General features: G+C 53.8%; 1 protein-coding gene across 7 annotated transcripts in view; it reads right to left on the bottom strand.

The window, feature by feature from the left end:
• Positions 1 to 3251: 3251 nt before the first annotated feature.
• The window catches only part of TK2 (thymidine kinase 2), an 83947-nt gene continuing 61674 nt past the window's right edge, over positions 3252 to 25524 (bottom strand). For 2 of the 7 annotated variants that reach the window (XM_081806494.1, XM_006732047.3), the window contains exons 3-10: positions 24219 to 24293; positions 20855 to 20908; positions 19807 to 19896; positions 17814 to 17887; positions 9055 to 9143; positions 8433 to 8512; positions 6175 to 6255; positions 3252 to 5046 (exon numbers count right to left, since the gene is read on the bottom strand). In XM_081806494.1, the coding sequence (XP_081662620.1) occupies positions 4948 to 5046; positions 6175 to 6255; positions 8433 to 8512; positions 9055 to 9143; positions 17814 to 17887; positions 19807 to 19890 (507 nt within the window). In that variant the 5' untranslated portion in view covers positions 19891 to 19896; positions 20855 to 20908; positions 24219 to 24293 and the 3' untranslated portion in view covers positions 3252 to 4947. The other 5 variants (XR_004075252.2, XM_031026709.2, XM_081806493.1 and 2 more) reach the window with 5 other exon arrangements.

Below are 25524 nucleotides of genomic sequence, written 5' to 3'. Positions count from 1 at the left end.
CTACAAATAAATCTGCTCGGTGCGTTAGGGAAAGGACGAGTGAGAGGTCACTTGAGCCCACTGAGAAGGAGATCCCCAAGAAGACATCAGTTTATTGTGTAAGGAATCCAGGGCCTTGTTGGTATAAGAAGTGGTGTCCGTTCCCATGGCCTGAGAAGCAGCTGTCTCTCTCCAGGCCCCTCTCTCATGCCATAGGATGCCAGCTATAGATCCAGAGTCCCCATGAGAAGCAGGAACATTTTTAAAAAGAAAAGGCCAATTGCCTGCCCCATGTTCTGTTATTCCAGAAGGGCCATGATGCACTTTTCAGAGGTACAGTCCCGAAGGTCAGCCTCAAAGAGGCCAGTGACCTGTACCTACTGAACAGATCAGTCCAGGTGGCCCCCTGACTAGCTGGTGAAAGTACGCATCCACACCACTCCAATGGAAAGTGCCAGTCCCTGCAGCTGCTGCCATTACTCAGCCAAGTACCTGCTTTAAGGCCCCGTTTTCTGGGCCACATCAGATGAACGAACATTTCCAGGGACACTTGCCGCATACCGGGCCCTGGTCCAGACCCCTTCCATGTCCTGAGAAGTGAGCGACTCTCTCATTTGACAGACAGGAGAACCAACACTCACAAGACTTTCAACAACCAAAAAGGGGCCAAGTTTTCTTGGGACTCAGGGATGGCCAATTCTAGAAAGTGTCAATCAAGAGAGGTGGCTCTCAAAGGGTGGTCCCTGGACCACAGCCTCGTCATCACCTGGAACGGTGTCAGAGAACAGATTCTCGGGCACACCCCAGACCTGCTCAATTGGAAACTCTGGGGGTGGGCCTCATAATCCATGTTTTAACATGCCCTCCGGGGAATTCAGATGCACTGAAGGTGGAGAACTAGGAGCTAGAGACTCCCAAAGGGCACAAAAGCGGAGAGTCAGCCGCAGGTGCAGGTCCCCTAAAACAGTGCTATTCTCAATGTGTGTTCCGAGGAACATGAGCACGCGTGGAGACTGTTAATGGCTATTCCCCAAAGAGGGGTTCTACTGTCAATGAGTTTGAGAGTCCCAGGATTAAATAAAGTTGAAAAGGGGGTTTGATCACAGGACTACTTGAGTTTAACTAATGTACCTTGTGCGTCTCAGAGAAAGTACCCAGGTGGCGCTTCCCAAACTTCCTGGACTACGGAACCCTTCTTTCTCAGAACACCTACTATTATCCCCCAAAACACCTGTGTTCCACAGACCCCAGCCTTGAAGAAGAGAAAAGCCAAGAAATGCAGAAATTTAGGAAGATGGCAGTAAATGCAATACCCACTCTGGACTCCACAAGACTGGCTCTCTTTTGGCTTCTGTGTAATGACAGCCTTTAGCAAGCTCACTATCTTATGTAAAGTAGAGGAACACAGAGTTCACTCGGCCTTAGGGGACCTGCGGGGTTGGCGTTATGAGGAAAAGAAAGCCCCATGCCAGTGACCCTGGGGCCCCGGGTGAGTAATCCACTGCCAAAGCCCAGAGGCACCAGGCAGGGTATTATTGTTATTAGATTTTCAACAGGGAGGGCTGACATTTCCAGGAGCTCGTCAATTACTTTAATAACTGTAATTCCTCAGGCTGGACAGGCCACGGGGATGAATGTTGCTCATTCCACAGCTAGGGGAGCATTTGAAGTGAGCGCCCTCATCCGGCCCCAGGGCTCTAGGAAGACAAGATGGCATAGATTGAACAGCACCTAGGGGCAGGCAGGTTCTGGAAACGTCTACCTGCTCTCAGAGTTGTAAATGCTTCAATCCTTCCCCAGGTCTGGGGTGGGAGTCTGTGGGAGGCCCTGGAAGGGTCTCCGAGGTGTTCCACAGGCAGGGAGGCGGAGGGGGCGAGGGACGGGACTTCGTATCCAGATGAGGGGCTCAGGTGTTAATGAAAGGGGGTAGGAAGAGAAACAGAAAGGTGACATCATTTCCCAGGGTCCACAGTTAGGAGGGCCTCCTGAGAGCCACGCAGCGGCAGTGCGTCGGCCCGGCGGTCTGTGCCCTCACCTGGCTCCACCCAACGCAGGAGGCAGGTTGAGCCGCGGACACCGAGGACACTGTAGCACCAGGCGGTGAGGGAGATGTGATGTGAGGGCAGAAGGGAGGGACGGGTGGGGCCACAGGGCACCACGGCCCTGACGCCGTGGTCCGGCCCCCGAGTCCCGACTTCCCTCCTGCCTTTGCCCCACCTCCAAGGCCTCTGGCAAAATCTCGCTAGAACCTTCCAGCTTATCTCAGTTGTGCCTTGCAAAGGTCATCATCCACATTAGAATTAACGTGTGAGCAGCGGACAGTATGTCCTGATGCCAGCAGTAGCCGGAGGAGGAGTTCTGGCACCATCTTGGACAGGGAAGTCCCTGGAGGAAGGAAGCCACGAACCAGGAAGTTGAACTGGGAACAGAAAGCCAGCAAGAGCCCGGGACCCCGATGGCCTTGGAGCCACCACACCAGCCCTGAATCACCCACTTCCGCACTTCGATGTGACACAGAAACACACTTCTATCTCATTTTTTTTTAATCACCGGGTACACGAAATATTTCTGAATGATTCTAATCATGTCTTTTGCATATAAAATTAAAAAGGTGACGTGTAAATTAGAATTATTTCACTAAAAATGCTGACTAAAAGAAAACGTGCTATTCAAAAAAATTTTTTAATTACCGGGAGTCAAAGCAGCTGGGGCCGCTCCGGGGCGTACTCCCATTATGCCCTACGGAACCCCACCTCAGGGTAAGAATGGGGCGACACCAGCCTAGCGGGGATGTCATTGCCCTGGCTTGCTCTGTCGGCAATTTAGAGACGCCAGCCCCGCCATGCTCCTCCCAGCCATTCCTGAGAGTCCCCGCGGGCCTCCCTTCTGCTCTAAAAACTAGGCCCCGTGCCTACCGTGTGCCATCTGCCCTCTTTGTGCCCTGGCTTTTATAGCTGCTCCGTGCCCCCCGGTGCCACCGGCCCTGCCTGCCACACGGGGAGAGCAACCCTCGTCCGTGCAAGCCAGGCACCAGCCGTTTCGTGGGACACAGCTGGCCCGCGAGATCTCGGCCCCCTGCCCTGGCCGCTGCAGACACACAGCATCCGCTCCACGGTGCCAGAGCAGGAGGATGGTGAGCTCTCCTGGACCCGTACAGCCCATGTTAGGAAAGATGGGGTTTAAAAAAAATGAAAACACATTATCCTACTGGCAAAAGGATGCTGTTGCGGGGGGCTAAAATCACGGGCCTAGGCAGCACGCCGAGATTAACATCAGGTTTTAGGTGAAGGATTTATTGGCAACCACGGGGCAAGACTTTACTTTCTTTAAAATCACATTTCCCCCAAAACAGATGCTCAAATTGAGCTGTGGGGGGAAATCCTGGACTGTTCACTTACTTGGCTCGTCAAGATACCGGGCAGCATAGGCCCTTGTCTCCCCCCGACGTCTGGTCGGTCCCTGACCTTTGGGCCGAGAGACACGTCCCCACTGGGCTGCTGCCCCTCCTCCTGCCCACGGAGCCCAAGAACTGGTCCAGGAGTCACAGTGCCTGCCTCCCTCTGGGGCGGGACCACCAGGGCCCCGGTCACCCACGTCGAGTCAGAGCTGCACGCAAAGGTGCCACACTCACGCAGAGGCTGGGACGAGGCCTTCCAACCCTCGCCGATGCCAACCGCTGCTCGGGAGAGGCTGAGGCCTGTTGCCCCAAAGTCACAACTGACCCCTCCCCATGTTTACAACCAGTCTTCTTGAAGCTCTCTCCACCCACCTCCAAAATATCAGGAGCACCAGGGCTCCCAAGAGCCTTTGCTTGCAAGCCCTGATCTTCCAGTCCAGACTGCCCCTCTTAAAAGAATGTTCTTTCTCTTACTTCCCACTTGACTCAAGAGACCGTGGTGGCTTTGATGAGTTGCTGCAGCTGAGGGAAGCTAGGATATTTTCCGAACCAATAAAGATGATTTCATGCTGTATGGTCCAAGGGTCTCCTTGGATGGAAAAACATTTCAGAAAGACTTAAGGCCACTTGCGTCTCTCCCCGGGACCCCAAACTCTCAGTAATTCCAAGGGCAAAGCTCTTCATACAAGGCCAGTACAGAGTGCGGAGGCCTCAGAAGCCAGGGCTGGTGGGCTCCTTCCCCAGCCTGGCCCTGGGCAAACCACCCAGGCACCAAAGCCATTTCCCCGACAGAGAACTGACAGCAGCTCCGGCAAGGCCTTCGTCACCAAGGAGACCGACACCAGTCAGGAGCCCGCGCAGGATTCTCCTAAGGACATGGAAGTGCAGATGCCGAGGTGGTCAATGCCACAGCAGCCTCCTGCTGGGAAACCACTGAACACCGGGCTCAAGCCAAACACGACCCAACTTTGTGAAAGTCTAAGAGCATCGACTGTCCTCGAGAGCGGCTCAGATAATGAGAAAATGATGGTACTGACTCCGTGCACTGCTGGATCTCCCCATACACACGTGAGGTCTCCAGCAAGGGAAGGCAGGCTCTCAGGAGGGCGAGAATGTTTGAGAGTCATCCCGAGTCTGAACTGTGCCAACGCCACTGTCCCTGGCTCTGTGACCCTGGGGGAGTCTCTTAGCCTCTCTGAGCTTCAACTTCTTCCCTGGGATGTGAGGCCACTACCTCACCCTCCTGGGTGGTCGGCAGAGTTAGAGACCCTAAGTCCAGCATTACTTCAGGCAGCTCTCCCCTTAATCACGGGGACCCAGCAGCGGGAAACCAGCAGGAGAGGTGCTGGGGAATGCAAGGCTGCAAACACCAAAGGGCATGACAAACCCATTGGTCCCATTTGTCATTTACCCTCAAGGGCCAGAGACCCAGGATGAAGACGCTGTCAAAGAGGAAAAGATCATCAGGAAAACAAATGTGGCCAGATATCAAGCCCTCTTGAGAGTGGATATTTCCAAATTGCTCCTAATAGCTAACTTGGCAGCATTTTTCTGGCATGATCTTCCCCATCCTATGAACCATGTTTCTGAGTCTCTGGAGTTAATATTCGGTCCCGGTTTTGTTCAAAGAGTTTTAACATTTTCTGCACGTCGTGGTCAGCCTCAATCACCTGGAAATTAAACACACGGGTCACAGGGCTGCGCTTGACCTCAACACCATCCTCCCGTCACACATGAAGAGGGAGAGAGACGGAGGCATACAGGAGGAAGCGCGGAGGGGCAGAGAAGTCCAAGGTCACAGGCAGATAAAAAGGAGGGTTAGAGCAGAACAGCACCAGGTTCTAGGTCAATTCACATTCTCAACTACGTTTCCACTTAAGAATCCACTACGGCTGTCCCTGCAGCCAGCCCGTGAATGATTTTTTTTTCCCCCATCGTTTTATATTATCCAATAACGAGGGGGTGGGAAACAGATGTTACTTCCTTAAAAATCCAGTAGAGTAATATCTCACTTTCCAGCAACCTCATGGCCTGGAAGCACCATGATGAGTAGAAGTTTCCGAGCAGCCCACACAGATGTCCCTCCCTCAGATCCCACACGGGGCGCACATCGCCAGACGTCTCGGGATCCATCTGCCTGCCTGAAGAAATTGAGCAGCAGCAAAGCAGGGCAGGAGGGGACAGGGAAGCAGGGAAAGGCGGGGCGGGAACGGCACGCAATTAGAAGTGGCGAGAGTCGGCAGGAGAAGCTGCTACGCGAAGCCAACGCACAAACTCAAAGACATTAGTGGTCTGGGGCAAACCGTCCTACACACCTCAGCACCTCCTAGGGGCGCCACTGGGTAACAGCCCAGGACAGCAACTGGTGTTCCTTCAGATGCCCTGGGTCACCGAGGAGAGGGGCAACGAGGCTCCATGGCTGCCATCCACTGGAGAAGGGATGGTTGCATCAGAGAGACCACCATCCCAAGGGGCTAAAGCCAAAACCCACGTCTAGAGCCTTCAGCCATCTGGAACGCTCCATCACTGACGATGCTGGATAAGTGAGATGCTACTGTGGCCACCGGTGTAATGACATGGGACAGGTCACCTTTTCTCGGGTCTGTCCAACAGACCCAGAGACTCACTCCAGAATAGGGACCAGGAGAGAGAAAGGGCCCCTTCTACCCTCCCTGCTTCCTTCTTCTCGATCCTCCAGCTCTGAAGGACCTGGCCCCTCCCCAGACTGCAGAGTGGCAGACATTCCCCGGGTCACTCCTCGTTCCAGAAAAGTCTCCAGCCCTGCCAGGGGGACTTACCAGAACAGGGGCTGTCACAGGGAAAAGGCCCCCTTGGATGAGCCACTCCTCATAGAGGTGGTGAATAGCATTCAGGTAGTCCTGCCAGGAAACACACACACACACACAAACGTACACATGTACCCAGGCCTTCGGGAGCAGGCAGGGGAGCAAACCTCTCCAGCAGGGACCTCGGGCAGGGGCGTGAACGTCCATGACCACGGGGAGTGGCTTGGACAAAGGGGTCTGCAACTGCCAACCTGGCTCAGGCGGACAGTCATAAATGCAGCCACTCCCCCCCGCCCCAGCCAGCCGGGCCATGGCGACAGTTGCAGGCGCCCCTCCCGCCACCTACTCCCCCTCCCCAGCACTGCCCTGCTCTGATGGTGCCCCGCACACACGCTCCCACCTGACTTCTCACGCTGACGCCCACTTCTCCATCAGCAGGGCCACCAGTTCCTTCATGCTGGGGTCCACAGCTGCTCCATGGCTGAGCTTCCCAGCCCTGGACAGCCTCTGACATCCCCACTCTGTCCTTCCCAAGAGGACTGTGACCCTCAGTGGCCTAGGAGACCCACTCCCGCTGCTTCCACCCCACCCGACAACTTGTGACCTGTAAGCCCTCTAGACCATGAAGACCAACTTCAGAAAGCCCCACAAGGTGGAAGCCAGGGGGAAAGAGGCCCGGACATGCCCCTAAGCCATCAGCACCTCTGCACCACGCAGGACTGGACAGACACTTTCTCACGCGCAGGCCACGGTGCTCTGACCACCCACGGCCACCTTCCCAAGCAGCAATTTACTGCCAGCCCAGAAGCTCCCAGGGAAACCGCAATGCCACCTTTTCATCCACCATCGAGTTATCCCTTGGCAACAACAGATGTGTCCTATAGGCCTTGTCAGAAATGCTGAGATAAAGGCCCAGCTAATAATGGCTTGGAGGTACTCCAGACGTCATTTCTTCAGAACATCTGGGTCACCGCAGAGAGCGGCCCTGCCCTACCACGGCCTGACCCAGCCCCGCTCCACTGTGCCCTTCCTCCAATCACTCCTGTCTCCGGATTTCAAAGGAGCTACCCAGAAGGAGGCCTACGCCTTCATGGTTGGCATCAACCTTACTGGTACCTGGGGAAAACAAGGTTGGGTGGGCCTTGGGAGCCAGGCGGGTCTTCCAGGGCCCCTAGACCAGCCCATCCTGAGCTCAGACTCATCCCAGGAAATGCCTGCCCAGCCTCTGTCCCAGTGGCATTCACATGGGGCATTCAGTTCAGTATTATCTGAGCAACTCCTAGGTGCCAAGCCCTGGGAAACACGCTGGGGATGCAGGGAATAAAACCTAATCTTAAAAAGCTCACAGTTTGATGAGGGATGGAGAACAAAACATATAAACAAACAGTTTCAGTATGCTTGTCCTTAGGGTTGTGACCATCATAATCCCAGAGGTTAGGGGATCACAATGGAGGGAAGGTCAAGGAAGGCTTCCTGGAGAAGGTGACATCTAAGCTGAAATTGGAAAGCAAAAGAAGCCACTGCACAAAAGCACATTTGTGTAAGTGCAGGGTGAGTGTGAGTGTGTGTGTAGCCACGACTAGTCTCCGTGGCCAGAGCATGAAAGGCAAGGAGTGGAGGGAGGTAACGTGGATCCAGCAGGATTCGAGGTGGCACGCGACAGTGGGGACTTTACTCTAGACGGCAACAAGACACCGAAGGGTTGGTGGCTGGGAAATTGCATGAGTGGTGCTCTGTCCTGGAAACATCCCTCCCCAGCAGCAACGTGGAGGCCAGGTTTGGGAGGGCATGTGGGGAGTGAAGGAACAGGACGAGGAGGGCAGTCCAACAGTTACAACAGTCCTGACGAGAGGCCCTGTGGCCTTGAGCCAGCACCCGGAAGGGCGAGGCACTGGGCAAGTACCAGAGAGGACAGCCTCGGAGCCCAGCACTGCACTCAGCACCAGGGACGGAGCTGCAAGCGTGAGGGAGTGTTCTAGCGAGGCTCCAGAGCTGGGCACAAAGGCAAGCAATCCTCAGGAGGTGGACAGGACACGCCCTGGGGGGCGCCTGGTGGGCAGCGGGAGAAGGGATGCCTTTGGGCCCAGAGGGCGCCAACCACGGCGACCCGGGCCCCAGGAACTTCACACAGCGTCTCGGGCCACGGAGGAAGTCCGAGCTTACCCCGCAGTATGCTCAGTTCCCGTTTCTCTGTCCGCGACAGCACAATGATTTCACGGAGGGATGGAGGTAGTTTCCCGGGCATTAAGCAGCTTCAAGGGGGCTCTTACCAGGGGAATGACGGTCTCCTCTTCCCTGCATCTCAGCCGCAGTCTCTGGTAACAGGTCTCAGGGGTGGTCCGGAGATACACTGAGATTTAAAAAAATAATATGTGGCTCTAACGACTCTGTTTGTGGCTTAGAAATGGAGGCCAGGGAGAGGGGGAAGGCAGGCCTGTGCACAAGGCGTGGAGAGAAACACCTGCCAGCCACTCTGAGCAGGACACACAGACCACAGCCAGCCCCCAGCCTGACCACTGACCAGCTGTGTGGCCTTCAGGCGTCTTGACCCTCATGCCCACTTTCATTTTCTTTCCATGTCACCAGCCCCAAGGCGTTGCTGTGAGGCTCAACGAAGGTCCACACGTGCACGAAGCTTCGCACGGGTTCTGGCCTCCTCCCTCCCTTACACACTAAAAAAAAACCCATCGAATCACAATGGACCCAGGGGAGAGCAGCCTGAGGAGGGACCAGAAGCCCCCAGATCCTGTCTGCCCTTGGAGAGAAGGCTGAACTAACATGGGCAAAGAATCACCAATGGTCGGGGCCCTGCCTGCTGCCCCTGCCGGCTGGCAGTCCTGCCAAGCACATGCTCCCTGCGGCCCTGGGGGCTGGTCAGGAGGGGCCTCTCACCTATCAAATCAACAGACACGTCGATGTTCCTCACAATCCAGTCAAACCATTCCGACAGAATCACATAGTCCACTTTAGGCATCTTCCCGCTATAACGAGAGGTGTTAGGGTTTTATGCATCAAAAGGATCTGTAGATGGCTTCTGTGTAAAGGGCGCAGCCCGGGGCACCAGGGCACAGCATGATCCATGGGATACTGGGCCCCCAACACTTCTGACCCTCTGCTGCCGGGGGGACGGTTTCCGGTCTAATGCAGCCAGTGTCATGGAAGTGCTCGATGGGAGAGCTCACCTGGGACTTGAACCCCAAGCAGAGAAAGGGGCTTTGAGGACTGAGCCCAGAGAACAGGGACAGTGCTCAGGTTGGAAGGTGGAGCAGCAAACCAATTTCACCTCTAGAAATCTATTTTGTGCAAATAATCATGGATGCCCACTGCAAGCACCACCAAAAATAATGAAAAGTGAAATCTTGGCACACCAATATAACAGCAAACCATGCAGGAACTGAACGATGGTGTCGTAAAATAACATTTAATGACATGGACAACGCCCACAATGGAGTGTTCAATGAGAACAGCAGGTGTAAAATTGTGTGTAGTATGACCCAACTGTATTTCCCTGAGAAATCGTTCACACATTTTGAAAAAAGACTGGAAAGAAAGACAACAAAATGCATCCAGTGCTTTTCTCTGAGCTGTGGGACTATAGGAGACTTTTTTTTTAAGATTTTTTATTTATTTATTTGACAGAAAGAGCAAGAGAACACAAGCTGTGGGAACAGTAGGAGGGTGAGGGAGAAGCAGGCTCCCCGCCAAGCAGGGAGCCTGATGCGGGGCTCGATCCCAGGACCCCGGGATCATGACCTGAGCCGAAGGCAAACGCTCAACCATCTGAGCCACCCAGGCGTGCCACCCCCCTTTTTTTTTTTTAGATTTTTTGGGACTATAAGAGACTTTAATGTTTTCTTTCTACCTTCCTGTATTTTCCAAAATCAGAGGAGGGGAAATAACTACATATTTAAAATGTTAACTGAAAAAGGAAGGAAGAGGGCACCTGGGTGGCTCAGTTGTTAAGCATCTGCCTTCGGCTCAGGTCATGATCCGGGGGTCCTGGGATCGAGCCCCGCATCGGGCTCCCTGCTCGGCAGGGAGCCTGCTTCTCCCTCTCCCACTCCCCCTGCTTGTGTTCCCTCTCTCGCTGTGTCTCTCTCTGTCAAATAAATAAATAAAATCTTTAAAAAAAAGAAAAAGGGGGCGCCTGGGTGGCTCAGTTGCTTAAGCGTCTGCCTTCGGCTCAGGTCATGATCCCGGGGTCCTGGGATCGAGTCCCACATCAGGCTTCCCTTGCTCTGCGAGGAGCCTGCTTCTCCCTCTCCCTCTGCCTGCCACTCTCCCTGCTTGTGCTCACTCTCTGTCAAGTAAATAAAATCTTAAAAAAAAGAAAAAGAAAAAAAGAAAAAGGAAGGAAGAAATCAAGACAAGAGACCAAGAGTGCGAGAGGCCTGGCATCTCTCCCTGGCTCCTGTGTGTTTCCCCCACCCCAAAAGGAAACCCACAGGGAAGAGCCAGAGGACGGGCAACCAGGAGACACACACCTGTCAAAGGCTGGGTGATCCTCCGAGGCCCAGGAGAGGAATTCTCCTTTTTAACACCCCACCCACCTTGGATACCATCTTGGATCCACACAGAACAGGGTTTGGCAGGACTGGCTACAGGAGAGGGGCCGTGCCTGGGCCCAGAGTGCATGGGAGGGGGGCGGTTCTGACTGCCGATGAACAACGGGTGTGGGAGAAGAGCCCACTGGAAGGGGGGTCTGGAGCTGGCCCCCTGCCGGGCGCTGTGAACAGACTTCCACCCGGCAGGGAGGAGCGGTGCAGGGATGGGCATGGAGGGAGGCAAGAAGCTCAGATAGTTGGAGGGGCGCATCTCGGGGAGACTAAGGCCACAAGCAGCCTTGCCTGGGGCCCAAACGACAGGGCATGGCACAGACTGAAGAGGGACACCTGCCCCTCATCCTTGAGACCCCTATGGCGCCCTCAGGGGAGACCGGCTGTGCTCGGGCTGAGTAGCAGGAAAACATACGGTACCCGAGAGAGAACAGCAGGGGCAGAGGGCCAGCTGTGGGCACCTTAGAGGTCTTCAGGCATCAGACCTCAGACAGGAGACAAGAGCAGACCAGAGCAGACTAACATGTGAGGGCGCCCCGAAAGAGTGGGGGAGGTCAGTGGGAGGAAGGTGCACAACCCTGCAGAGGGGACCAGAGCCACTGAAATCCAGGAACTAAAGATAAGGACTTTAGGACCACAGGCTGGTATGGCATGAGGACAGGTGGCTGCCCAGCCCCTAGTTCTTTCCTCTTATCTCCTTAAGAGTAGTCCATTATTTATTCAGGGTCCATCCACAGGCCTGAGTGTTTCAGGGAAACCTGACCTCAAGCCAAGCTTCAGGGGAGGCCCAGTTGGTCGAAGGGAAATACTCTCTTCTCATGAAGCTGAGTGGATCTGGCCAGAGGGGCCCGGCCTGTACCAGTGAGACATGAAGGAGGTTTGCAGGGGTTTGCAGGGGTTGATGGAAACCATGCTTCCTCATACTTAGAGGAAAGCCACTGGCAAAACACCTACCCTCTGGCCAGCAGGTGAGAAGGCTGGTTCTGCCACAGCCATTTTGTCACCATGAGGGAATCATATTGAGGACACAAACAAGACACAGAGTAGGAAAACAGGGCCAGAGCCACTGAATGAAACCAACGCTGAAGCCTGCCATTAAGACAGCCAGTAACAACCTTGTTGTTCAGGCTACTTTGAGTTGGGTTTCGGTTAGTTGCAGCTGAGAGTATCTGATTTCAAGAAACCAAACCATTCTCTCTTTACATGCTTTCCTTCTCTGGGAAACAAAGGTTTGTTCTCCAGAACAAAAGTGACTGGGAGGTAATGGGGATTTCCAAAATGGAAGCTGCTCCTCAGCACCTCCCCTTCTCCACTACCACACAAACAGAACAGACTAGCAACACAGGGTCATGGGCCTGTGAGAGCTGCCCAGGGCGGCAGTCTCACAAGTCCCAGACGCTGCCTCGGCAACAGGGTGCCCAGCACAACCACCAAGCCACTGCCAGGGGCAGCACCTCTCTACAGAAAACCCAGCCATGTGACTCACCACCAGCGGACTGGGCGCACTGAGGGGGTTTTACGGTGCCTCCCCTTCCCCAGGGTGGCAAAACCAAGGTCCTGGGTCCACACGAATCCTGCTGGCTGTTTTGCTTGGCATGGTTTGCTGCCACCTTCCCCCTGAGGACCATGGAGTCCCCAGTTTGCAAAGCACAGGTCAGAACAGAAACCGCACACTCCAATGCCAGTCCCCGTTGACATTATTTTCTTTTGTTTTCACAAGACCTTGCGAGGTCACTTTTAGTCCTGATTTACAGATGAGGAAAACTGAGGCCCAGGGCAGTGAAGCCCAACTCAGTCTGAGCCGGAATTTAAGCCTGGCTCTCCATGGCCCCCAAACCCATATGATCTCCATGACGTCATTCGCGCCCCCCCCCCCCAGGTCCGTGCGCAGAGGGGGCTGTTCTGGACGCTCCAGTGCCTCTTTGGCCTCCGCCCAGGAAAGGCACAGCTCTCAAGGTCATGACCCAGGCCCGAGGCCCCGGTCTAGACCAGAGCAGAGGAGGAGTCCAAGCCCCTAGGCCAGTTAGGGAGGTAGGAGGCCCTGCCTATTGTTCTAAACGCAGGGTCTTAATCAATGTCCACCAGCCCCAGGTGAGTCAGCTGTCATTTCCCAGCTGGGTCCCACTCAATTCTCGTACTTCTGTTCTTAGAAAAAGGCGACCAGCAATCTTGTAAAACCTTTGCATTCAATTATTCAGCCCTGGGGCTTGGGCCACATAATGGCCTGCAAGGCATTCTCGCCTCCTTCAGCTTTTCCTTCCAGCACAGTGCCCAGATCGTTAAGGGGGTGATGTAACTGGAATCTTCCTCTTCAGCAATTACCATGCTGCTCTCACACCCCTGGCCAGCATAACTGCACTCACATTCTGTCCGCCCCAAACTCGCTGCAGTGGGGGGGTCCAGAAGAGGCAGCTCTCCCTAGGAGACCCAAAAGGCAAGGACGCCTTTGAGAAGTTTTGCTTCAGGGGATGCACAACGCCACTATGTGGCCTGCCGTGACCTTCCACCAGGGCCCCCCACCCCAGATTCCAGGCCAAGGATGGAATGTTTCTCAATGGCTTTTGAGAAAGAGGAAAGGACCAACCCCAACACGGAAGGGCAGCAGCAACTTGCCCCCTGCCCTGGGAAAGGGCTCTCCCCATCAGGGCATGGTAGGAAGCCTTGTCCTTGAGCACCTGAGGGGGGCGGGGGACCAGAGGTCAGGCAGGAGCTGACAAGCCACACTTGCCATCCTGGGGTTCCCAGCACCCAGCTGACCTCCCCACAGGTGGGAACCAGAACATCCTATTTTAGGTGTGGGCCAAGGATCCAGCCAAGCTCAGTTCTAGCATACATTTGGTTTAGGCTCAACATAAGGGTCATCTGTATTTGGGGGGGGGAGCAGAAAACGTCTCAAAACACCTACTCTGTCAGTAACACTTCGTGGTGGCTGACCCACTGCATCGAGGAAAGCTGGCCTTGTAAGGAGACTGCCGGCAAGCGAAGCCCGCGTTCCACACTACCCCACACCCGTCACTTCCTTAGCTCTGGCTGCAAACACGCTACTGTGCCTCCCTGCAGAAAACCTCTGGCCTACGGCTGCACCTCTCCTGGCCCAGGAGTAAACCTGGAGACCCTTCAAACAAAGAAAACACAACAAAACCCCCAACAACTGAAACCTGAAGCAACAAATGAGAAATGAATGAACAGCAGGCAGCGCAGGAAACAGGAAGCCCCGCATTGCAGAACTTTCACCAGGATGGGCCGCCTGCCCTCAAGAAAGCCCGCAGGACTGGGCTCTTGCTCTCCTGACCCCAGGGAAGCCACAGGAACAAAACTCTCAGGGAAAAGGGCCCGGCATTAGGGTGGAGAGCTCCTTGCAGCTGGCGGCTGGCTTCTTCTGAGGCCTTACTCCTCCAAGTGCGCTCCCCAACCAGCAGGATGGTGGCCGCCCAGGTTTCTTCAGTTAGAAATGCAGGTTCTCAGGCCCCGCCCTGGACTCCGCAAAGCGGCTCAAGATGTACAGTGATCTGTGGGAGAAGCCCACCATAAGGCCTGGCTGGAAAGAAACAGAGGCCTGGCTCCCCCAAGTGGAAACCCAGAGGTCTCTCACCACTCCCTCATTCCTGCTGCCCCACCCAGCAGGCCACACGGCAGCTCCCCCTGCTCAGCCGCCTGCCGGGTCAGGAAGGAGCACTGGCCTTCGGACCCCATCCCTGCGCCTGCTCTGCCAAAAGGGGCAGCAGTACCTACACGTCAGGGTTGCCTCGAGGGCTGGAAGGGAAGGAGTGTGAAGAACCAGACAGTAACTGTGGCTCCCGGCCTGCCCCTCACAACCACCTGAGCGAATGCCCTCGTTGCCACGGAGCACAGATAACCCGGTCCAGGCCACAAGTGAATCACCTGCGCGGGGAAGGTTCTCAGAGGCCCTCCCGCCGTGAGTTCTCTCCGCCTCCCAAATTTGGGAAGTCTGGGACAAGCGGCCGAGGAAGGGGGTACTCTAAGCCACACCTAAGTGCGGTGTTTGTTACAGATACAAACAGAAGAACACATTATAGAACGGAATGCAAAGTCCACGTGAATTTCTAAGACAAAAGAGAAGACTTCAAAGCCACTTCCGGTTTGCTGGGGGGGGGGGTCTCTTCAGCTGCATGGGCTCGGAGAGCCGTGCAGAAGTGGCCTCCTGTGTGGGCGGTCCTCGGCCCCTGAAGGACTTCAGTGAAAGGGTGTGTGAAGCACCGCCTTCTCCCACATCCCTGAAACCCGAGTGGCAGATGGCCTGGCCCCCCAGGCTGCCACGGTGTTCCCAGCAGCCTCTGGAGTGCCTAAGTTCATGCACCAACCAACAGCCTCTGGGCTGCATCAAGTGATACCAGAGGCCAATCTTCAGGCCCCAATGAGGTCTTCGGGGGAATCCATGCTCTCCCAAGGCTGTATGAACTTGAATCAATTAGATCCCAAGAAAAGGAACAGGGACACAGTGAATTTCTCCTGTGGTTCACAATCCTACAGAAATCCTAACCACAGACGCCAGGCATTCTGGGAGGGCCAGGGTGAGGCATAAATATGAACAATAAACATCAGGCATAAATATGAAGTTAACAGGGCAGGAAAAAGGCTTAAAAAAATGAAAAGCTATAGTCCTTTCCTACACTACCCACAAGACAGCCATGTTTTGGGCAAGGGCCATGTTTTCTTGGACCTACGACCTCAACCACAGCCACAGAGATCAGGAAATCAGAACCAGCCATCAGAGGTGCTGGAATGAAGGGCTACGGGCATGAATGACCAAAGGCCACGGACATCAGCTAAAACTGCCTCCTGGGAAAAGAGAGACTGATGGCTCCCGGGGAAATCTGCCAGGTGTTGGGCAGCCAGCAGGTAGGGGACGGGGGGCGCGGGGGGGGGGGCATTGACGGTTAACTGGCGAATTTTGTGAAGAGCAGGGTAGGCAAGGACCTGCATAAGGGGCACAAACCCTAAACTAGGCAATTGTTCCATAGGCTCTCCAGAGATGGATGACAGGACTTAGAGATAAGAAGGGCTTGGGGAGCTTTAGGAACTTGGCCGTGCTCACAAAGACAGCAAATTCCAGAGCCAGGAGGGGACCCAGGTTCCCCGAACTCAGCACTTCACTCTCTCCTCTGGGCCTCTGGTCATTCCATTCCAGGTTATCCTCTTCAAAAGGAGCCACTGGCTGCCACACAGAACCCGCCAAGCTGACGGCAACTACAAGACAGCCAACCTCGCTAGGCAAAGGGCACAGGAAGTCCCACCCTGCCGCCCAGGGTCCACGAGTCAGGCTATGATGCTTTCATCAGAGCAATAAACAAACACCGGTGGGGCTCCTTTGTTCTTTCTCTTCCTTCCTCCGCCTGTCCCTCCCTCTGGAGGAGGCACTGATGAGCAGGGAGCAAAGGAGGGTGAAGGGCTAGGTACACCTGAGGTGGACACCTCGACCTCACTGAAATCCCAGACAGGGCAGGGGAGGGGCGCAGACTGGACAGGGCTCTAGCATCAGGCCCACTCCTGCTGGAAGGTTGGAGGACAAAGCTACGGTCAAGACTTGCCCTGGCTGCTCCTGACCCCATGGCATTAGTCTAATGCTCAGAATGGATGCAAGCAGAGGCTCTCGTTTTGGGGCCACACAGCAATGGGCATGATCCATGGCAGCTCAGGACCAAAGGAAGCAGCCTTTTTAGTGGCCCCCTCGAAGGAAGGGGCGTGAAGCAGCTGGGGCCAGAGCCTGGGGAACATGTCCAACTGGACCCAGGAGCAGCCCCAAGTCCCATCGCCCAGCAACAGCTAATGATACGGCCCAGGTACCGGCCCCGGGCTGGGTCCGTGCTAGGCAAGTACACCTGACGTGGCCGGTCCTCCTGTCCTCAAGGAGTTTATGGCCCAGCTGGGGGGCAGGAGGGGACGACACACGATAGACAGGTGAACAAATAAAAATAGACTAAGTTGAACCACGTGTAACTGCCATTCTTGTAGGTCAAAATTGGTCAAATGTTAATAATTTCATTGGGTTCAACTTACTTTAAAGTTGTCTTAAATACTATGAAAAAAGGCAACAGGAAGAAGTAATTAAAACTGACAAAGAGGTCTGACCCATCTAGACAGGGTGGCCGGGAGGCCTGGGAGAGGCGACACTGAGGACAGCTACAGACAAGAGCGAGCAGGGAGCCGGCATGTAGAGAGTGGCAGGCGGATGTCAGGATAAACCTGACGTGAGGACCTCTCGGTGAGGGAGCTCAAGGTGGGAAGAAGCAGTAATGTGGGGGCTGGCAAGGAGAGGGTGACCAGGCACACAGCTCCCGAGGAGGGAGGGGCGTGGAAGGCAGCCACGCTTCAGACCGCAGCCTGTAGCCCAGCTCCCCAAGACCCCTAAAATCAGCAGTCCACTGAGCACAGACATCGGGAGGGTCCCAAGCCTCTGAGGCCTCAGCACGGTGCGCCACCAGAAGTCCCCTAACTGTGCCTACATGACAGAGGCCACTCGCATGAAGGCAGAAGACAGTCTGGAGTGAAATTATAACAAACACTGCGCAAGATGTTCTAGACTGAATGCTCTGTGTCTCTGGGTCTTCACCCGGCCCCACCTCCTCCCACGTTGCCACGTGACCCACAGGGGCCCTCCCAACCTCTCAACCTGGGGTCGGCCAATGGGATGTTAGCAAATGTGAAGCTGAGGCCTGAACAGTGCTCATGCGTTCCTGCTGGTGCCTCTGCTCTCTGTCGTCACCATGAGAAGTGTCCAGGCTAGCCTGCTGGTCCCAGAGGAGGAGGAGAGGCAAGAAGAGAGAGATGAGTCACCGCGGTCAGCCCTGCTGGAGCCATCCTAGACCAGCCAACCTCCAGACATACCACGGAGCCTGGCCCCCAAGGTCAGCAGAGCCACCTGGTCCACCACCCTTGACACCTGAGCAGTCGCTGCGGGAGAACTGTCTGCCGCTGAGGGTATCTGGCTGGTTGTTACAGAGGGTTACTGTGGCCAGGGGCTAACAGATACAACAGAGCAGGAACTCAACAGCCATCACACGAATAAACAAGTTCCGATTTCATTTCTACAAGATGAATGGTTTCATAAATTAGCAAGTGTGCAAACCACGGTACCTTCTATATAGGTTTTCTACAAAAATATATCTTGCGCTGTGAATCGACCGCTCCATCAACCGCACGGGAGATGTCTAAAAGAAAACAAAGGGATTCACTGACTCGGGTCAGGAAGGCTTGAAAGACGTCTGTGGCTCCCCCTGCCTGCGGTCTACACCTAACACAAGAACAGAAAAGCTGTGGGAGAGGGAGGCAGGCACCAGAGCAACAGTGGGGGTCCGACATGGGGCTCAGCTGCGCTCCGCCCTCGGTCCGGGCCCCTCCCCACACCCCGAAACTCAGTGGCAGTGCAGCGATGCAGGGGCTGCCGCTCGTCAGCAGCAGCCTCTTTCGGAGGAGAGGTGAGGCTCAACTGGATTATCGATTTGGGGAAGGGCTAGAAAAACTGCCAACTGCTGTCCAGCAGAGTGTTGTCAAGTGAAAAGTGTGGTAATCATGGAGCTAAGCAGTGTGCACTTGCTTAAGCACAGGGATCTGTATGCCGGAGACAGAGCCCCGAGAGGGCTGGGGTGCGGCTGACATTTGGGAATCTGCCCTCAGCGACTAAGGCCTGGCTGTCTGGAACACCGCAAAGATGTGAGACCTTGGTGCCTCCTCACAGGGCCAGCTGGGGACCACTGCAGCCCTTTGGAAACTGGGAAGGACTCTGCCCAACCGGGCACACCCTGCTCTCTCTCAGGCTGGCCCACAGCACCCATGGCACCTGGACCGGCAAATCACGGGCACCTTCGAAGCCGAAACCCAGGAATTTCCTGACTCTCCTTGCGTTTATCTGTCCGTCCATCTTCCTTTCCATTTTTTCCATCCTCTCCTTACTTAGGACTCTCTGCTGCCCATCTGTTGCTAGCCCCCCACTCATCCATCTCTCCTTCCGCTCCTCTTTCCTTGTCTGTCCATCTCTTTCTCTCTCTGCGTCCTTCATGGTATGTTTCTCTAAACACAGAAACACATGTATGTCCCCTCATATTCAGATCTATTAGATACAATTTAGATTTGCAATCCAGTGCCTGCTCAGGGGAAGCAGGATGGGCAAAGGGGGAAAGTGCCAACCTCGGATGCTCTGACCTGTATCATTTAGACAGATACTTGGGGAGACAGAAATGCATATGGTTCTGCTCCTATCTTTCCATTTTTAAAAGATGCAGATTTGTAGAATGATAGCTATCGTCACAACCGCCCAGCCCTGGATCGAACCATCCAGCGGAGCGGCTGTGGCAACATCACCGGCTGTAGGGATCTCCCATCTCCGTCATGGAGAGCATCCAAAGCGGGCCTTTTGGGTTGTGCTTTCAATTCTGAACCACAATCAGGCCAATCAGGCTCTTCTTAGCCAGCCTGTTTTGTAAGAGACTCTGCCCCTGTTCATAGGCCTGATGGAAGGGGTCTAAGCAGCATGTTTGTGCCCTGTGATCGGTCTCAACACCCGACTGGCCCAGGGCTAGGCACAGGACCCAAGCCGAGCCAGTCCAATTCTTTCTCCCAAGAATTTGAACCAAGAGCCAGATCTTGTGAAGGTTAGATCAGTGGTTCTCAAACATGCAAACAAAACAAAGCATGCCTTAAAATCACCTGGAGAGCGTGATAAAACACAGCCTGCTGGGCCTCATCTCCAGAATTTCTGGTTCGGCAGGTCCGAGATGGGGCCCGAAAATGTGCATTTCTAACAAGTTCCCTGCTGCTCCAGGTCCAGGCACACTCGGAGAAGAACTGAGGTAAGTAACGTTGAGCCCAGAAGTAGTCAGGTCGTGAAGACTCGGGCTCACTGTGGCCTGCCTAGCAACTCTGTGGCTAGCTGAGGTTGCTGGGTGGGGGTGCTGGAGACTGGACCTGGGAGAGCTGCAGGAACAGGAAACCTTGGCCCCAGACACAGAGAATGCTGAGCAGCGCTCAAGGTCCCGAGCAGCTTCCTTGTGAGGTTTCCCTTCCTGGCAATCACATAGCCCCCACGTGAAGAACACTTTCAGAAGGCTGTAGCCGAGCATCTGAAACATACCTGAGGACGAGTGTGGTGGTCCAGCATGGTGAGCTGCACGTATGTCTGCAGCGTGAGGCCCCATCGACAGGCATCGCGGTACATCAGACCCTGCACAAGGGAGAACGCAGCATTTTACCTCAAAGAGCTCTAGCGATAGGACTCTGGTCTCTTCAGTCACTGATGGGTTCTCGTGAAACCCATCGGGGGCTGTGGTGGGGCCAGGAATGAACCCAACACGGTCACGGGGCCCTGAGGACAGAGTGGACAGGCACTGGGGCAGTGACAGGACAACCAAGTAACAGCTGTGACAGGAGCCTATATAAAGTCCCCAGGGAACACTCACTTGGTCACTTAACAAGTGTTGGGGAGCTCCCTGCAGTCACTTCTCCACCTAGCAGTCAACGTGCGCCTGAGAAACCTCAATCAGCTCTTGTTGCTCCTCTACTCAGAACCTTCCAGTGGCTTCCCGTCGCAGCCAGAGTGAAATCCAAAGCCCTTACCAGGGCCCACAGGGCCCTAGAAAATGACTTGCATCTTCTCTTGTCTCCTACCATCCTTCCTCTGACTCAATGTGCTTCCAACCACAGGAGCCTCCTGAGTGTTCCCCCAAACACCCAAGCATGACCCCACCTCAGGGCCTTTCATTCGCTGTGCCTTCTAACAGAACATTCTTGCTCCGTTCCCTGCACTCCCTCCCTATGTTGAAGTCTGTGCTCCAATGTCACCTGAGCAGAAATGCCTTCCCCAACTATCTTATCCAAAAGAGCAGACCCATGCCCATCATTTTCTCTTGCCTGTACATATAAAACAGTCCGTGTTCCATATTCCTCTTGCTAATAATCTTAAATTCTGCTCTTTTCCACATTTTTGCTTTTGTTTTTTTCTCTTGGTGCTAACGAATGAAATTCCAGCGCCCGCCTCAGAGACCCTTGACCTCAGAACATGAATATGCCGCCGTTTTCCACGCGTCCCCTCCCTCTTCTCCTCCGGCCCAGGGAAGAGCAGCACCACCACTCCCCGCACTTAGGCGGAAGCTGGCTGTGCATGCAGGAGACGACACACCCACCAGAGGATTATGACCGCGGACATTTCTCCACTTGGACACTGGCTCCTGTAACACCTGCAAGAAAAGAAAACATCAGAGGTCTGCCCTCAGGATGCCGGTCCCCAGAGTGGACCAAAAGAGCTGGGCAACCCTCTCTGCGAAGCCACAACTCCACCCAGACATGGCTTTCCCACAGTGACCTCAGAACGGTGTCCATCCCTGCATGCAAGACTGCACACATGCCACATGTCCGGCTGCCTCGGGAGCTCCCTGAGGGCAAGGCAGTTCTCTCCATCTCTCCTCCGTGTGTGCCATCCCAGCCCTGACTATCCCCATGTGGGGCTGAGCAGACGGGAGGAGAAAAGGCAAGAGGGAAGCTACCTGAGGCACTTCCAGCCAGCTTCCCCGCTTGGGGGCTCTCCCATGACCCCAGCAATTGGCTCCCCCTGGTCTCTGCATTGGGCATGCTGACAGCTAAGAGTTACGTTGCATTAGTTCACTTCCTAAACTGTGCCAGAGCCTCTCTGGGGTACAGGTATGTGCTGGAAAGGATTTAAATGGGGCTCTTGGGGCCAAGATTTTGAGAGTACCTGGATCCATCTGGGGACCTGAAAGTGCATGTGAGCAGGGTCTATAGGTCACAGAAGACCAAAGGAAAGCAATGCGTGGGACCCATGAAAAGTAACCTCCCCCCACCTTCCACACCTCTGTGCCTTTGCTCATACTGTTCCTTCTGCCCAGTATGTTCATGTCACCTCATTTCACATCAACTTCCATGGCATGGAAAACTCCTACACATCCTTCAAACTCCAGCTCAAATATCCCTTCCTCTGTGAATCATTCCCTGCCCCTCCCAAATGCCCTTTCTTTCTGGGTCTTCAGCACTCTATTCCTGTCCCAAGTAGCATGTGTTGCCCCGCCCAGGCCACGAGAGGCTGGGCACAGGCAGCCTTGATCTGCGCCCAGCTGAGGCACGATCAGGCAACACTTAATGAGAACTCACTGTGCCAGCCGCCATGCTCGGCAAGAGCCAAACCACCTCGGTCCCTGCTTTTATGGAACTTTAAACTTGGGGCGCCTGGGTGGCTCAATCAGTTGAGCGTCCGACTCTTGGTTTCAGCTCAGGTCACGATCCCAGGGTCCTGGAATTGAGCCCCACATGGGGCTGCGTGCTCAGCAGGGAGTCTACTCAAGATGCGTGCACGCGCTCTCTCTCTCTCTCCCTCTGCCCCTCCCCCTACTCACGTGCCCACACATGCTCTCTCCAACTCTCTCTAAAATAAAGAAATCTAAAAACAAAAAACTCACTGAGAGAAGCAGACCTTAATCAGATCATCACAGAAATCACATATTTTTAAGCCCTGAGAAGTAGTATAAAACAAGGTTACAGAGGGACCAGAAGCATCTACACCAAGAAGGGTAACCTAGCTGGGGAGGTCAAAGAGCGCTGAGCTGAGATCCAAAGGCTAAGCGAGGTCTTCGGAAAGCCAACAAAGCTCTCCGTATTACAGAAGAACCAAACAAGGGTGTGGTCCCCCGGGGCCAGCCAGCCAGGTCTGGGGTCTGGCTCCACCCCATAGCAGCAGCCGGACCCTGGCCATTCATTTCCCTCACTAAGCCCATTTCCTGCTCTGCCACCGAGGTAATAATTGTACCTACCTCACAGAGACGACTCTCATAAGGGCAAAATCAATTAGACAACAGAAGGAATCCTCAACATACTGCCTGGCATACAGTATTACCCTCACTAGGTGCTGACTCTCGTTGTGATTTAGGGGCACTTATGTTCTCAGGTCTCAGAGAACATAAGTGCCCCTAAAGTGCCATATAGAGTGCCACCACTCAGGACAGGCATATCAGGAGTCCCTAAGTCCCCCGCCTCCCCAGGTGTGATGACTCACCAAAAGGACGCACAGGACACAGCCTAGAGGGATATTCACAGCTAAGATTTGTTACAGGGAGAGGATACAAAACAAAATCGGCAAAAAAAAAGGGGTGCACAGAGCAAAGTCTGCGGGAAGACCAGGCACAAGGTTCCAAGGGGCCTCTTCCAGGGGAGTCACACCGGAAGCACTGAACTCCCCCAGCAGCAAGCTGTGACAACACGGGAGGTGGCGTCTACCGGGGAAGGTGGCCTGAGCCCAGCAGTTCAGGGTTTTTGTCAGAGTTCAGCCATGTAGGCAGTCTCTGGCCACCACATATAAAAATTCCAGACTCCCAGAAATAAAGCAGGCGTCCAGAATAAACCATATTGTTTGCACAAACAGTTCAGGCACAGAGAGCCATCTCTATCAGTTAGGAAATGGTGGAACTCTCCTAAAATCTAAGTTCCCACACGCCAGCCAAGGGCTGACCTTGCACACAAGCCACTCTGAGGACAGCAGCTTGGGCCTACGAACTCTTTTCTGCACAAGCGAGACTAGGGCTACAGAACATTTATTCTTTTAATCAAACCATGTGTATATCTTTTTTAAAGATTTTATTTATTTGAGAGAGAGAGATTGAAAGAGAGAGGAGAAGCAGAGGGAGAGGGACAAGCAGACTCCGTGCTAAGCAAGGAGCCACTCGGGGCTTGATCCCAGGACCCTGAGATCAGGACCTGAGCCAAAATCAAGAGTTGGATGCTTAACCGACTGAGCCACCCAGGCGCCCCTCAAACCATATATATGTTTAATAGAAGTAAAAAGCAGGAAGGGAAAGAAGGAAAGAAAATACTTCTAAACATTTGAAAACTGTAGGATCTAGAGTAACAAAAAAGAGACAGAAACAGAAAAAATTACACCACGAAACTATTCCAGGAAGAAGAGTCAGGGTCTTAGTGCAGAGGCACTTCTCAAATATCTGTGAGGTTATTCTGAGTGACTGGGCTGTAAATAAACTAGAGATTATGTTAACTGGCTACCCATGGTAACATCCCCCGGCTTAGACACAAGTATCTCAGATGTAACATTGTAATATTCCAGCCACTCTCAACATGTCTGTAGAGCCCTCTAAACCAGACCTCAGGGAAGTCTATACCTGCACGGTCTAACACAGTGGCCATGAGTCACACGTAGCTCTTACAAACTTCAAATGTGACTAGTCCAAATTGAGATATACCGTAAGTATAAACTACATTCCAGATTTCAAAGACTTGGTATGAAAAACAATGCAAAATAGCTCATGGATGATTTTTATACTGATTACGTGTTGACATGATAACATTTAGAATATACTATGTCAAATTAAATATTCTTTTTGGTTTGTTTTTGAGCAAAACTGTTAGAAATTTCACACTATATATGTAGCTCGCATTTTATTTCTATGGGATACGGCTGGTCTACACCCTCTGTAAGTCACTCCATCGAGCTTTGACACCCCCTCGAACCCCGTGTGGAGGCCGTACCTCAATGCCTGTTGTGTTGGAGAAGAACTCCAGGCACGTCGTCTTCCCGCTTGCAATGTTGCCCTCAACACAGATCTAACAAAAGACAAATGCCCATGAGAACCAAAAATCAAGCAGCTAGGGGAGTATCCCAGGGAAGAATTTCTAGGGAAGGGCTCAGGTGAACAGCATAAACGATTCAGTCCAAGACTTCAATGTGCACACAAAATTCCCACCCACAGGAAATTTCCAAGGTCCCACCGTGAGCAGTAACAAACAATTCTCAGCTCCAGGCCCACCACTGATGGCCACTGAGCCACTGCCCTCCAGGACAGGCCCTCCAGGACAGACCCTCCCTTATGTCGTCTCCTAGACCACACACAGCTTGCCACTGCCCACCCAACTCTGCCCTTCCCTAGCTCCACCCCTCAGACTATTAGATTTTAGGCCCAAGTGTCCTGCCTCCTTAACCAGAGCCTAGGGCTTCGGGGATGGGAAGCATGTGTATGTTCCGTAATACCTCACTCACTACTTTACACAGAAAAACATGGACTGGAAAGTATTAAGACAGGAGAGGACTTAGTGGAGCACCTTGCTGCAGGCCAGGCCATAAGATGGGTAACGTATACCAGGACCACATTCAACCTTGCCAGCTAAGTAGTGGGTCCCAACACTTTCAAAGAAGAGAAAAATGAGGCTTGTAGGAGGGAATAAAGCAGAGAGGACAGTTTGAATCCACACTCTGCTCACACTAACCGCACTGGGAGAGCAGGCTCACAGCCATGAGGGCACAGTGACCTTTAAACCCAGACTGAAGGCACCCACAGAAACGTGGGCCATGTAGATGACTTGCCCAAGGCACCGAGCCTGGCCAAGGAAAGAGATGGAATCACACGTAGGTCTGGCAGACTCTTTTCATGACCCCAGGGAAGCCTCACTCACACCCCATATAAAACACAGGGTCACAGTGGGCCATCTCACCTTGCTCCCCCCACTATAAACTCTGTCAGTCAGCTGCGAAGGTTCCCTCCTGCCTTGATCCTAAGGGGTATCTAGAAGACCAGACAATCACACTTCCAACAGATGCCAGGCCCCCCTGCGATTCCAGGTGCCCACCAGCTTACTCCTTTAGAACGTAAAACCACAAAATGAACCTAACGGAGGCACAAAAGGCAGATCCCATCAGGGCCCTAATGAATTTGATGTTTTATTGCTGCTCTTTAAAGGAAACAACTTCTTCTCTTCCTAGAAAATGAAGAAGAGCTCAACCGTCTGCATAGACTTTGTTTCTTTCCCGTTCACTGCAGGAGATATTGTTTAGATGAGA

This window comes from Leptonychotes weddellii, chromosome 16 (assembly GCF_054177405.1).
Source record: "Leptonychotes weddellii isolate Sample4059 chromosome 16, ASM5417740v2, whole genome shotgun sequence".
NCBI lineage: Eukaryota > Metazoa > Chordata > Mammalia > Carnivora > Phocidae > Leptonychotes > Leptonychotes weddellii.
The sequence above is the reverse complement of the archived record's forward strand: the minus strand, read 5'-3'. Positions and strand labels throughout refer to the sequence as shown.